This window comes from Neopelma chrysocephalum, unplaced genomic scaffold (assembly GCF_003984885.1).
Source record: "Neopelma chrysocephalum unplaced genomic scaffold, ASM398488v2 Primary Assembly neopelma1_43, whole genome shotgun sequence".
In the NCBI taxonomy this organism is placed as follows: Eukaryota; Metazoa; Chordata; class Aves; order Passeriformes; family Pipridae; genus Neopelma; species Neopelma chrysocephalum.
In genome coordinates this window covers 10,354,758-10,369,374 of record NW_020897702.1, presented here as the reverse complement: position 1 = coordinate 10,369,374, position 14,617 = coordinate 10,354,758, and the positions used below count along the sequence as shown (strand labels likewise).

Genomic DNA, 14,617 nt, shown 5'->3' with positions numbered 1-14,617 from the left:
AAGGGAAGACAGGTCATGCCAAGCACTGAAAGCCTTTACCTGTGTTTTACAGTCTGCTTTTGTCTGGAAGCCCTTAAGAGCTTCAGTTCTGGATAAAGACACCATTTTGTTAAATGTTTTATAAATACAGTGTTACAAAAGAGGTGTTCATTCATAACAAAATGTACGACATAATTATTTCATGTGAAACATTGTTTTGTGTGTGGTAACTATGCTTTATGAGACTACATAAACATTCTCTTCTCATCAACTGTTAGGCGCTCAGACAATAGCACATTCATTTCCATAAGTATCTCTTGTCCCAGAATTGAAATGAAATAAACTCTCCTTGTTAAACTAAACACAGAGAAGTATGTAAAACAAATATGTTAGATGCAGTTACAAAGCGATGTACTTTATTTAGCTTATCTGCATATTTCTTTTAAAGACATCTAAGCCAACATCTATCTTTTTATAGTAGAGATTTATGTGTTTAAAACAAACAGCTGTACAGTTTGCATTAGAATAGAAGAATTTGTGATCCACAGGAATAAAAAACATGCATACATATTCTTACGAAGTATAGACAAATGTGTCTAGGCATGTATTAAGCTTCTTTTCTTAAGTCTCATGTTAGCTGAAAAGAGATATTTAGGAAGCATACTCCATTTAAATACAGCATTTGACACTGTGTGCCGGTTTCAGCTGCTTTCACTGAAACCTGGCCTTCAGATCAAGAAGTTAGAGCTTGAAGTCATTAAACACAGGGCATGGCCAGGATGTGTCTTGAACTCAGATCTGATGAGGGTGGTCTTCCCTTCAGAGGGTGAATGGCTTTCACTGTGAATAACCTTGGTCAAAAGGTTCATTTATATTTTATTTCTAGAAGGGTAATTCCTTTTCCTTGTTATTTTAATTATTATGTGAGATCTATGGCTATTTAGAAATGCCTTTTGTACATAAAAGAAGTTGAAAGACTAGTTTTTCAGAGAAAGAAAAAACAGCTTGGTGGCAAAAAAAGGGAAGACAATGGAACGTGTTTCCACTCATCCATGCCAACTATGTGATTTTTAAACCACCCAGCTGTACTGTTATTGATTCCCACTGGCACAGTCATGGCAGGCTAAGAAGAAGCTCTCATAAAATGAATAGAGAAGAAACTGCAAGGCACATGGGAAAAATGGGTGGAGGGTAGGAGACTAGCTTAGGATTTCTTAAATTTTGGGCTTCTGGTACTCCACAGACAGTAATTCCCTAATGTCATTTTAGTATTACATGTCTGTAGTTAACAGAATCTACATCTGAAAAAATCCCTTAGCTATGATCACTTCGTTATCTGGGAAAAACAGGCAAGCTACAAGATGCTGGAGAAACTTCTGTGCAGTGAGATGGTCAAAACAACAAGGCAACACAAAGGAACAAGTACAAGTACGAAAAACACAATCTATTTGAGAGTTCAGCATGAGACATCTTAAGTAACCAAGATTCTCAGATATCTATACTCACCCAAACAGGCTAAGACCCACATTTCTGGGAAGAGCAGGAGAGAAAATCTCTTTAGATGGTTTTGGTCTTGTGAAGTTAAGAGTAATAGTGCCTAGGATTTTTGAGGGAGGGATGAAATATGAAGTACAGAATGATGAAAGAAATCTCAGAGAATCCCCACTGAACAGGCCAGTGATGGATAATAAGGGTGTCTACACTCAGTGATTCTTTGAAAAAGTGTTTTATTCATTACTCCAACTATAGGAAGTTATATTCTAATTTAAATGTTAGAATCTTTGGTTTTCAGATTGAAAAACTCAGGATAGCTAAGTGACATTTCTGTTGGAAATTAAATGTGAATTAGAGTGAAAATTTAGCAGCTCCTTGGCTTTCTCTTGTCTATCCTTCCAGATACGATTAGCCAGTTCATTAGATCAAGGCTAGGAAAAGCAGTAAAAACAGTAAGATTGTACAATTTATAGTGTAATTCTAGGCTGTCAGAAGCACCTAAGTGTTCTGGGGAAACCATCATTGCCAATCATCAAGTGTAAGAAGAAACAACCCAAATAATCATGAAGTACATTTTGGATGTACATGGCATAGTAAATTTCACATTATTTTTTAAATTTGTTTAGTCTTCAGAACACTCTTGCACTATCATAGAATAAAACTCATGGAAGCATGGAAATCTCTTATCCACTCTAAATTAAACCAAGGTCCTGAAATGTGGCAAGACTAATAGAACAATTGGCACTTAATATATCTTGATGTCTGAAATGTCAGCTCAGAAGGTACACCTTGACTGGGGAGCAGCTTCAGCAGAACCTTGTGCACTTTGTCAGCAACTGTTGTTCTGCCAATATACAGTCATGGGATGCAGAAGGCAGCAGCAGAATTTTGCTTCTAGATCTTGTGAAGAGGTTTTTTCTCTCTGATCAAGTTGTATATAATCTCATGGTGTGATACCATGTTCCATTTATCCAACAGTAACTCTAGTTTCAACTTCTGCTTCCTACCATCAGAAGGAAGGGAGGAAGGAAGGAAAGAAGGAAGGAAGGAAAGAAGGAAGACAAACAACAGATTTTATCAAAAGTATTCAGAAACTCTTCTTATGTAAAGTTCAGTTAGGAGCAAAAAAAAATTACCAAAAAGGCTTTTTTTTCCGAAGTTAGACTTCATGTAAATAAGATAATAGTTTTTATTAAACCATGGGAAATTGGGAAAAATAGGTAACATTTTCATCACATATATCCTCTTAACATGAACATTGTTTTCAGAAATTAGAAACCATGTTTTCTGGCTCTTTAAAAGATACTTAGATCTACGGGTGGCCAAGAAAGCAGTGTTTTATTTAATGTTATTTAATCGACATTATATGATGAATGTCTTTTGATCTTATTGAGGCCAAGAGGAATCCATGGCTTCATTCATTCTAAATGGTAAACAGCAAAGTAGGAGGAATCATTTAAGATTATATCCTTGTGCAATAGCATGAATCAAAGTAAGCAATGATTTAAATTGCTAATGAGGGGACTCTTGATGGTGTGAAATCTGCTACTGAGGGAAGAAGGTAGAATCCCAGCCTCACCTGAGCTGACACAGTCAAAAGCTTGGACTGGACAAAGATCATTGCACTTCAGTGGGCAACCCCTCTTAAGAACAGGCTTTAATTCTAAACATAAAACTACAAACCAGACAGAAAAACCCCATCTTTGTTCAAGTTTGAATGACAGGCAGCTAAGCACATTCATCTTCACACTGGACCAAGTTAGTCACACCTTTCATGATTACCTGCCTTCTATTTCTTCCTTTTTCTAGATGTTCCAGCGATCTGGAGAGATATTTCATAAGTCAGAGAGAGCGGTTAAATGATTAGTCCCCTTTTAAGTCATATGGAAGCGTAGTACCAAACTTCCACAATACTTTAAAAAATGCTTTACTTATGATTCCTCAAATTACAGCAGAGTTCATGTTTTGTTTCAGTTCAGTGAAATTAGAACACGTTTGACATAAAGAAGCAAAGTGTGAGTTACAGAATCGTAGAACCATTAAGGTTGGAAAAGACCTTGTAGAGAGTGATAAGGTCACCCCTGAGCCTCCTTTTCTCCAGACTAAAGAACCCCAGCTCCCTCAGCTGCTTCTCATAGGACTTGTGTTCCAGACTCTTCACCAGCTCTGTTGCCCTTATCTGGACTTCTTCCGGTGCCTCAATGTTTGTCTTGTAGTGAGGGCCCCAGAACTGAAAACAGTATTTGAGGTGTAAATGATGGTAATGCATTAATCAAAACAGTTTAGGTCAGGAGCCATGTTGTATGGCTTCACCTCTCACATCTCAAATGTAATTCAGTTAATTTCTGTCAATGACAGTTTTGCTGGCAGGAGTACTGCTAAATTAACATGTATTTCTCCAAAAGGAAGAAAAAATTATCACTATTTTTTTCTGTAAACTACAAGTAGTTCTTCTTATGTGTAAAAAAATATCTGTGATTACATAGCTATGTATAAAAAGCTATTTTTATGTAATCAACTACAAGCTTCATAAGATACCCTCCCATTTAAAATTGATTAAACTGTTTTTTTTTTTCAGTTCTTTTTCTTCTGGAAAGAAAAACAGCTGTTTAAATATGCCTATTTTCTCCCTTTTCAAGATAAAAGGAAAAAAGAAAGCTAATGTTGTAGAGAAGTGGGCCATCAAAGGATTACTTCTTAAAAAAATTTCATACTTTTTGTTCTGTTTCATTACAATGGGATATGGGGGCAGGTTTTATAAAATCTTACATTTGGGGAGGGAAAACAAACTGCAAAGTAATTTGTTTTCTCTATGAAGAAATGTTTGGATGAAGTTCAAATATGAATTGAAAGAAATAGTACATCTTGTAAGGAAATGAATCAATCTGTGAACAGCAAAAAATGTTTAATTATACGGACAATCTAGATAAGTTGTAAAACATGATTTCTCTAGATATTCGTTTAATGAAGATGAGTTTTCCCTCAGCTGGCAAACTGAAGAGATAATGCGATTTTGCAAGAAGATCTCTAACCACCACAAGCCTCTGAGTTGAAATGTTCACCTCAATTAAGCACCTGGGAGTTTTACCATTGATTCCATAAGCCAGTTTTTTACTGAAGTCCAGTCTAATTTCCATGCAATCTGTTATGCCTCTCTAAGCTTTTGTCCTGAAGGAGGAAAAAAAAAAAGATAGCTGTAGACATTTTGTCCTTGAGAAAACCTACCAGTGTCATAGTGACTTCCTACCAAAAGCTTCATGTTTAACTTTTTTAAAAACTACTATGGTTTTGAAAAGCCTGGCAGTCTCACATGTTACTGATATTTTTATCAGCTTTTAAAAACAGCCAAAAAAGAACTTTGTACTGATGTGAATTCTCATTCATGTGACTATGAAAGGTAAATGCTACATGTGGATTCTCTATGGGACAGCTTTCAAAAAGAAAGTTTTGGCAGAGTTGGGGATATGCACGTATATGTGCATTGCCAGAAACCTATAAATATCAGATCTATGGAGTGCACAGGACTAGAGGACAAAGGCACAAAGAGTGGATAATTTATTGCAGACAGAGCTGTAAAGTGTTTTTAAAAATGAGAAAAAATTTGTTAGCAATCAGCAAATGTGAAATTCATGAGGAGTGTTCTATCAAAGAGATTAGCCGAGGCACAGCGGAAAGAGAAATTTTGTAAATAAACCCAGTGGAAGTTTTTATCTCGTTCTGCAAAAATGTTCCATTGGATTTAAATTATGTGGAATTATATATTAATGAAAGTAAAATACTTTAGCGGTGCCGAAGTTTTCAGACAGAAAGTACCTAAAGATTAAAGCAGTTTCACTCCTAGAAATTTATGAAAGGCCAATCTACTTTGCGTTCTTCATCAAGAAATGAGAATTGTCATCACTTTTTAGGAAAACAGAGGTACGTGGTCTGTATCTGAGAAATACCTGCAGCTCTTGGCTGTAAGGGATTTGTGCTGGTCATATGAGAGAGGCCTCAGAGAATGGCAGCTCGAAAACACATGGAATCTAGGGATGGAAAGGAGAGAAAAAGACTTTTTTCCTACAGTGATTTTTTTTAAACAATTTTAAATGTATCTATCTAAATATGGGTGCCAAACTTTTCATGGTTATGTAGTCTCCTTTTGCATCCAAAAAGAGATAGATACTTCTAGTGAATGAATCAGTACGTTTAATTTATCACCCATTTTAAGCAGGGATGATCTGCCTTCTGAACGTACTTTTTTCTGGTTTAGAGACAGAAAAAAAACCCTCAGAAATTAAATCCCTGATTTTGGGTGGTAACAACCAGCTGAGACAGTCCCCGCCACTCTCCCTGTGTGCCTATACACGTACAAAGAGACACATGCTTGTTTCACAAATTCTTTTGGAATTGACTTTGAGGAAGCTTTAATCAATGTATTAATTTGTGGAGAGAAAATCTTACTCAATATGAAACATAGAGAAGAGTTCAGCAGTTGGATCTACAAGGCAGTCTTGCCCTGGTCTCGATGGTTTTCTCTGTTATTTTGGGCATCTCTCATGGTAACCTTCTAAAGTTAATGTTCTGTAGCTTAGTAATCTGATAAAAGATATTGCACACAAAATACTATATTACAATGTTCAAATTTATTTTAAAAGAAGAAAATACCATGCATGTTAGTTAAGCTAATTCAATTCCATTTTCCATTCAATGGGCAAGAAATGCACTATCACTTCCTGCCATTTTTTCAGGAATTGACTTTGAGCAGAAATAGTCTTTTAGAGCAAATTCTCATCAATGGTTTTGGGAAATGTAACAATTACTTAAAAAATGTAGTAAGTTTGTATCTTGTTTTGCAGTATGTTCTCACATCTGCAGCTGAACAAACAGAACAGCATTTCCCAAATTACCATTTGATCTAGCACATTAACCCAAGGTTTTCATTGTTCTTAGGAGAGTATTTTTAAATAAGCTGGCAAGTCACTTGGAAGAGAGTACTAGAAGTAACCCACTGCTGTGAGTAAAAAACATTAATGAATTATCTGTGCCCAAGTTTGATGGATCTGCTGTTGAATTTACCATGGAATTGCAAGATAAAGGTGCACTAGATATTACATTCATACACATTGCGGTGCTAAACTTTTTAAAAATACCTAATAGGAGACAGGCCTTCCTGTCAAATGTGTATAGTCCTCAACAGAACAGACAGTTGAGATGTTGAGAACCGAGACATGGGAATGCAAAATGACTTGCTCCAGAGCATGAATTTAATTTCAGAGGTTCAGTATCCAACATACCAGACTTCTCATTGTGCAATATCTTATTATAGGAGGGTAAACGTTTGAGAGGAATAAATGCTTGAGAGGGTAATGTTTGTTATTCCTTTTTTTTTTCTTTTTTCTATTTTTTTTTTGAGCTGGAAAGATGTTAATTTAGTCTCTTTTTGTTCACCTCAATCATTAATGATATATTAACTTGTAAAGCAATAAATTGATTTTAGTTAAAGTAATGATGTGATATTATTTCTGGTTATAATGCTTTAGGTATGTTGCTACCTGACATGTGATGTATGCCTCTTAAACACATAATAATTATTTTGCTTGAAGAAGTTTGTGATCAAAAGGCAAAGGTGCATGATGATTTCGAGGGTGCAGGGTCCATGAATAGGGGATGTTGGAGGATGTCGTTGGATGTATTAACCATATAATCTGTAAGAAACTCATTGTGTCCCTTTTGCCCTATTTTGAATAACAGTATTTAAAAGTATCTTATTCTATTCCAGACTATTCCTAAAGTAATTGTAAACTGGTCCTAATACATCTATAATGTTTTTCATCTACCCACTTTACATAACACTGTTTTCTCTTTTATAATCCTATCTGTCATCCCATATCACTGATTTAAGTCATGAAGGTATCTCATTAGGTTGATCTCAGTGCTGGGAATTTTTCTTAATGCAACAACATAATTTAATATTAACTCAGTAGTCTCAAACACAACCGAGGAAGAGCATTTGTATGTCAAATCTGTACTGGATTTAAGTGCAAGATAGTTTAAAACTACAGAGGTGTAAATTTAGATCACTTGCCTTTTAATTTTAGAGCCCTGACCAGCCTTGTGTCCTCTTCCAGGAGGTGGGGGTCAGTGGAGGGATCAGGAGAAGGCGGGTTGGAGATCTCAGAGGAGGAAGAGATGGTTGGGAGGATCTGTGCAAAATGAACTGAAACATCTTTTGCTATTTTAACAGGAAACTCTAATCTCAAAGCTGTTTTATAAATACTGCCTAATCTCGTCTCAGGTGTCAGAGCTTTCACAGATCTAAGTTGATAAATTATTTGACCTTGGGAGGTGGGTTCGTATTTGCATTAAATGATTCTCCCTTCTGTGCTTCATCTCATATGTAAAGCTTGCATCCCTGCATGTCTAGGCTGTTCCTCTTGGAAGGAGTTCTTTAGGTTGAGAAAATTCACAAAGTATTTTTTATATCAGTGCTGGCATACACAGGTACACAGCAGTTGAACAAAATAGAGAGTAGATGACTGTCCATGAGGACATGGACCACTGACAGCATTGCACCTCAAATTAAAACCTTCATATGCTATTGTGGTGACAAGGAAGTGTGACTCCTAGATGCATTTTTTAAATTTGTTGCTGCCTGGAGTTTACCAGGTTTATTGGCTTTCTGTGGACAGATTTTGGTTGGGAGGAGGGACTACAGGGGCAGCCTTTGTGAGAAGACACCAGGAGCCACCCCCAGGTTGGAAAGAGCCAGTTTTCAGCCAGCTTCAAAATGGACTCACCACTGGTCAAAACTGAGCTTTATCAGTGATGCTGCGGTGCCTCCGTGATAACATATTTAGTAAAGGATAAAAAACACTGCATAAGAACAGTGAGAGAGAGGAGTGAGAAAATGTGAGAAACAGCCCTGCAGACACCAAGTTTAGAGAAAAAGGAGGAGGTTGTGAACCGTGAACCGTGAACCAGAGCAGAGATTCCCCTGAAGCCTGTGGTTAAGACCATGGTAAGGCAGGCTGTCTGTCTGCAGTCCATGAAAGTCAACAGGGGAGCAGAGATCCACCTGCAGCCCATGAAGGACCTCACACTGGAGCAGGTGGATGTGCCCTGAAGGAAGCTGCAGCCTGTGGAGAGCCCAAGCTGGAGCAGGCTCCTGACAAGAGCTGTGGCCCTGTAGAGAGAGGAGCCCATGGTGGAGCAGGTTTTCTGACAGGAATGGTGGCCTGTGGGGGACCCATGCTGAAGCAGTCTTTTCCCGAAAGATTGTAGCTCATGGGGAGCACCTACAGTGTAGCAGTTCTTGAAAATCTGCAGCCCATGGCAAAGACCCATACTGAGAAATCAGCGAAGGACTGTATCACTTGGGGGGGATCCAGCGCTGCTTTAGGGGAGCAGAGAGAGCAGTTTGAAGAGTCAGAGGCAAGTTGTTATTGACAGATCACACTCCCCACTCCCCATTTGGATCTTCAAAGCATAGGAGGAAGGGAAGAGACTGTCTTCATATCTGAAAAACTTCAGAATGCAAATTTCTCTGAGTCTTTCAGTTTTGGTGCGTCCACAGTTTGTGTGTTTATGGCAGATCAATGGGTCTGTCAGTATATCTGTAACAGCCAACTGTGCCAGGGCTTCCCATGCGGGAGCTGAAAACATAGGCAAAAGCATTTTAAAATGCTCATTCCAGAACCTGTGTCCTGGAAGACAAAGCATTTGTGAGTCATGACTCTGAAGCAGGATTTACTATGTTAGGCTGCAGGTCTTCCAGATTCCTACCTATATGGTACCCATATGTGGTACCTATTTGCTGCTGAGCAGAACTAACGTTGGCAGACCAGCTGTACTCTCTTTATCAGACTTCACTTTGTAAATATATTGTTTAGAGGATTAAAACTATATGGGTATAACTTGGGAAAAGGAAGAAGTTGGAATTTTTTGTTTTTCAAGCTAGATTTCTGTTTAAAGTGAGGGACTTATCATTAGAACAATAACAGAGGCTTTAGGAAGTACTTCTCTCATAGAGAAAGAAGACCACATGTGGCTTGACTGTGTCTCAGTAAATCCTGCAGTATACAATTTTTGCCATTTTGACATTATGATGTCTTTTCCTGTGAGTCGCCTATTCTTTTAAAGTGATAGTACTATCATGTAGTTCAATCTGCTAGAACAGAACATATTTAATTCATATTACAACTACTGAAATAACATTTTCTTGGCTATTTAAGGTGCATTGCAATATCTTCTCTGGAGTCTGTTCCAAGTGGAACAGACTGGGCAGATAATGGATTGAGACTAGCCCTGGGAAGAAAGCCTTGGAGGTGTTGGTGGACAAGAAGCTCAGCATGTTTCGGCAGTGTGCACTCGCTGCACAGAAAGCCAGCCATGCCCTGGGCTACATCAAAAGAATTGTGACCAGCAGGGTCAGAGAGGTGATTCTGCCCCTCTAATTTGCTTTCATGAGACCCCACCTGGAGTACTGCGTCCAGCTCTGGAGCCTCCAAAACAAGAAGGACATGGAGAAAGTCCAGAGGAGGCCACTAGTTATCCCAGGGCTGGTGCACCACTCCTATGAAGACAGATTGCAAGAGTTGGGGTTCAGCCTGGAGAAGAGAAGGCTCCGGGGAGACCTTAGAGAAACCTTCAAGTACCTGAAGGGAGCCTACAAGAAAGAAAGATGGAGAGACTATTTACAAGGACATGTAGTGACAGGACAAGGGGTAATGAGTTTAAACTTAGAGTAGATTTAGATTAGATACTAGGAAGAACTTCTTTATTGTGAGGGTGGTGAGTCACTGGAACAGTTTGCCCAGAGAGGTTCTGGACATCCCTGGAGATGTTCAAGACCAGACTGAACAGGGCTCTGAGTAACCTGGTCTAGTGGAAGGTGTCTGTGTCCATGGCAGGGAGTGTTGGAGCTAGTTGATCTACAGGCTCCCTCACAACCCAAACCATTCTATGATTTTATGAGTCTGACCTCCACATTCATCTTCTGTTTGGTGAAACCAATGGCATTGCAAAGTTTGCAAGAGAAAATCATATGTGTGATATGGGCAGTAAGTTGTCAGCTATGAAGAGTTTTCTGGTTTAAATTATTAATATATTTCAAAGTATGCTCATGAAATTGTATTTGTCACTGCTTTATATTTGTGAGGGAAAAAATCTTGAACAAAATTTTCTTAGAATGTTAATATGTGACTGTTTTACCAAGCATAATTTAGTGCATTTATAATAAGTAAAATGCCTTTAGAAGTGTAAGAGAAATGGATAAAGAATTAGGAAATCCAGGTAATCATGTTTGCCTGGAGGCATTTTCTGAGAACAGTAGTGAGTCAGAATGCAAATCCTCGTGGCTTTGCTGATTTTTGTGGTCGCTGCTGATTACTGTAAAATTGATTCAGGAGTGTTGCAGGATCTCTGCATATGTTTAAGCCTCATCTCCATAGTGTCACAGGCATTTTTCCTCTCTGTGGGTTTTGGACTGAGTAGGAGAAAATTCTCATAACCTTCATCTTAGCATTTTTTTTCTTATCAAGGAACAAAGAAAGACAATATTCAGTTACTTCCCAGTCTTGATATCAAGTATAATAGCACAGGTTTTCTTGGATTGGCTATTTCAGGACTTTAATGGTATTCAGATAATGTTTTATCAATTTGGATCTAGACTGTGGCAAGGATAGTTTACTTTGAACATGAAGAATTATTATTCTGATACTTTTAGGTAAAAGTACTTTAAGGTCATATAATGTTATTTAATGAAATTTCAAGTTTTACTTTTTTCTTCATCCTGAGAATGAATTTGAGCTTTAACTCCGCTACTTGTACAATTTTGCATCTTGACATTGATTTCTTGAATTTTTCATTATGTGGAATTTTACTGTATGGACCATGTTGCAAAAGTACCCTGTGCTCCTGTAAAACTTCAAAGAATTAAGACAATATAGAACCTTAGCAAGGAATTTCTCTAAACAGAGAACATATTAAGTAACTACCACTTACATACATGAGATTTGTGTTCAGTTATTTCAGTTGGCAAAGTTAACTGCACTGTGTTTGAAAATAGAGGAGGCCTGCTATATCCTTGCAGAAACACTTTTAAAACACTGAGAAATTCCTTTGCAGAGGAAACTAGCATGCAGGATGTGATTCCAGAACTGAATAAATGATTATACAAGGAAGATATAAGAAATAAGTATTTTAAAAGGATTATTAATAAGAAAGATTGTGTTGAAAAAAAGAGAAGGTATAAAGGACATTTGCTGCAGAAATGAGAGCCTAAGTTTGGACTTTCACTGAAAAATGAAACTTCTAGAGGACTTTTAAATGACAGCAGAAGGTCATTTACATATTTAAATAAAAATACAGGAAATAGGAAAATAATTGAAGCTGTTCTATATTGATGATGGGACAGAAAAGCAGGAAAATCTAGTTGGAGACTTAAAACTAATAGATACTTCACATTGATTTTCACTCAAGGAGAATGTTGACCTTAAAAGAGGTGTGATGACTAATAAGAACAGGGGAACGACCTCTTTCTTCTCTGCTTCTTCAAGAATTGGTTTGCTGAAGGACAGATACAATAACAATATATAATGATACTTCTTAGTAGAGCTGTTAAATGAGTTGTGATACGTATGATCAGTGAAATTATAGAACAGGTTTTATGGAAAGAAAGCTTTAAAATATGGTTATAGACAGAAAATGTCATAAAATGCAACCAGAAGTAATTCAGGTAGAAGGTATAGGATTAATCCATATCTTCCAGTTGCCAAGAGAATGAAATGAAATAGACACGCTCTTAAGAGAAGTGATTTATGAAAATAGAGACAAACAGGAGAGTTAAAAGGCAGGAACGAAACTAAGGAGAAGATGGCAACAAATGGTGGTAGAAGAGGAGGTACCAGGCTGGAGAAGCACACCTACAGCAGGAAGATAATGGTTGGCTAATTTTATGGTAGACACAGAGATAAAAAGTCAGAGTACCATTATGGAATTTGCTGAAGAAGCAGATAAATACATAGATATAAGACCAGAGCAGGCTAAAAATGTAACTGTGGGAGTAAATAATTTTAAGGAGTACAGTAATAGATGTGACATAATGGAAAACGAATAATAGTGACTAATAAAAATATTATGCTATAAGCAGAAATTCATCATTTGCAAGTGACCCAGAAGGGAAAAGGAGCAGATTTTGATCCCAATATGATTATCAGCCATCCCCGAGGTGCAGATTTAGAAAAACGTAACGTCCTACCAGGATAAGTCAGCAGAAATATGGTAGAGATGGGGAAGTAATGTAAAAAGAAGCAGAAAACCTTCCACCAAAACTCTCAACATATCAGTCATCTGTGTTCAAGCAAGATGAGATGAAGCTGGGAAAGCACAGAACAATGCTTCCTGAGATGATTAGTGGAATGGCAAGCCAGTTGTTTGATGGGTGTAAGGGAATGTGTGTTGTATGGTCCAGCAAAACAAATACTGGGAGGGTTTGTAAGAGGTGTGTATCAATATATTAAAGGTGAACTTAGGGAAAGGAAAGCTTTTGAAAAAGCTTTATTTATATATAATCTGGCTATGAAAATCCTTAGGATGGGGCCCATAACAGTGGAGCAGCATATAAAATCCCAAAACTGCCGTCAAGCCACTTACTCCAGTTCTGGCATCAGAAGTGGGTAAATTAGCCAAATCTTAGGAGAGAAAAATGCACTAATTGTGTTTTTAGCTCTTTATGCAGTAAATGTAAAATGAAAGAATTAAAGCTGAACTGATTTGAATTTGCTAATGGTGTGTGCACTGTACCCTCACTGTGCTGCAATTGCAGGATGACTTTGACCTCCAGGCTAGAATAGAGGAGGCCATCATCTAGTTAAAAGGGTGTGTCTTAAGTTTTCCCATGGTTAGGGTATGTGAAAGAATGCATTGCGATAAGAGAGGATCTGGAACAGGAGAGCATAGGAAATACATACTTAGGAGAAAATGGATACAATGATCCCGAGATGGATTGTTCCTTTCTCCATTTTCTGTGATTCTGGAATAGGTAACACTGTTAATGATCACACAGTTTTTAATAACTTTTTTTGTGCTTCAAAAAAAGGGGGATGTGTTTCATTAGACCCTTTATGAATTAGAAAGGCAGGATTTTATGCCTGCTTTTATGTGCATAGATCAGTAAAGTCCTTATCCAGTCAGAGGAGATCAATAAAAGTCTTTCTCCATGTCTTAAATGACTACAAGAGCAAATCAAAACTCAGAATATATATTCAGGTCAATTGTTTTCTGGTTTTGAGATTAACACAGAGCAGAAATAAAAGGTTTGGGGCAAAATTCTGCTCACACTGACTTACCGTATTTTACTTCAACTGCCCTCTTAAAGTCAGGGAGATTATTCATGAACTAGGTTTTTACTCAATATCTCTAGAAGTTTTAATGTACCACAAGGGCTTCCTGCTTAAAAGGGAGCAAAGGTCTGCATTGTTACAATTCAAAATGTCCAAATTTCACTTACAAGGACAGTAACTTTTTTTTTTATAATTTTCATATTTTAGAATGTGAACATTTTCGGCTTCAGCCAATGGAAATGCTTAATGTCTGATAATATGCAGAGCTATGGTTAAAACAGCATATATTGAATGCAAAAATACGTCTTATTTATTTTATATTTTATTTTAGAACAAAAATTCTAGATACTGTAACATTCTGTGAATGGGACCCAAAGGTCACACACAGAGTGTTACTTAGCTATTCATTTATTGGTTTTCAGAACAAAACACGTGAAAATTGAATTTAGCTATACAGGCAGAACTGGAAATCTTCAAATTAAAAATTTGGGAATGTTGGAATGTTTAAGTATGGGTTAACATATTCTGTCATGACTTAAACTCCTGTTTGTTTGGTTTTTCATTTCTTTCAGTTTGCTCCCAGTATTCTAGAGGAGTTTTTGCCATTTTTGGACTATATGATAAGAGATCAGTACATACCTTGACCTCATTCTGCAGCGCCTTGCACATCTCCCTCATCACGCCAAGTTTCCCCACAGAGGGTGAGAGTCAGTTTGTGCTGCAGCTGCGGCCATCCCTGCGGGGAGCCCTCCTGAGCTTGCTGGATCATTATGAATGGAACCGCTTTGTTTTCCTGTATGACACGGATCGAGGTAAGTTGT

The 14,617-nt window shown here is 37.5% G+C and overlaps 1 protein-coding gene across 10 annotated transcripts in view; it reads left to right on the top strand.

Annotated features, from left to right (window-relative positions):
- Positions 1-14,617, top strand: part of GRIA4 (glutamate ionotropic receptor AMPA type subunit 4) — a 223,838-nt gene that overhangs the window by 59,767 nt on the left and 149,454 nt on the right. For all 10 annotated transcript variants that reach the window (XR_003533269.1, XM_027677327.1, XM_027677320.1 and 7 more), the window contains exon 3: positions 14,369-14,608. Coding sequence is in view for 9 of the 10 variants with exons in the window: in XM_027677327.1 (XP_027533128.1) it covers positions 14,369-14,608 (240 nt within the window). In the remaining variant the exon portion in view is untranslated. The remainder of the gene's footprint in view (positions 1-14,368; positions 14,609-14,617) is intronic.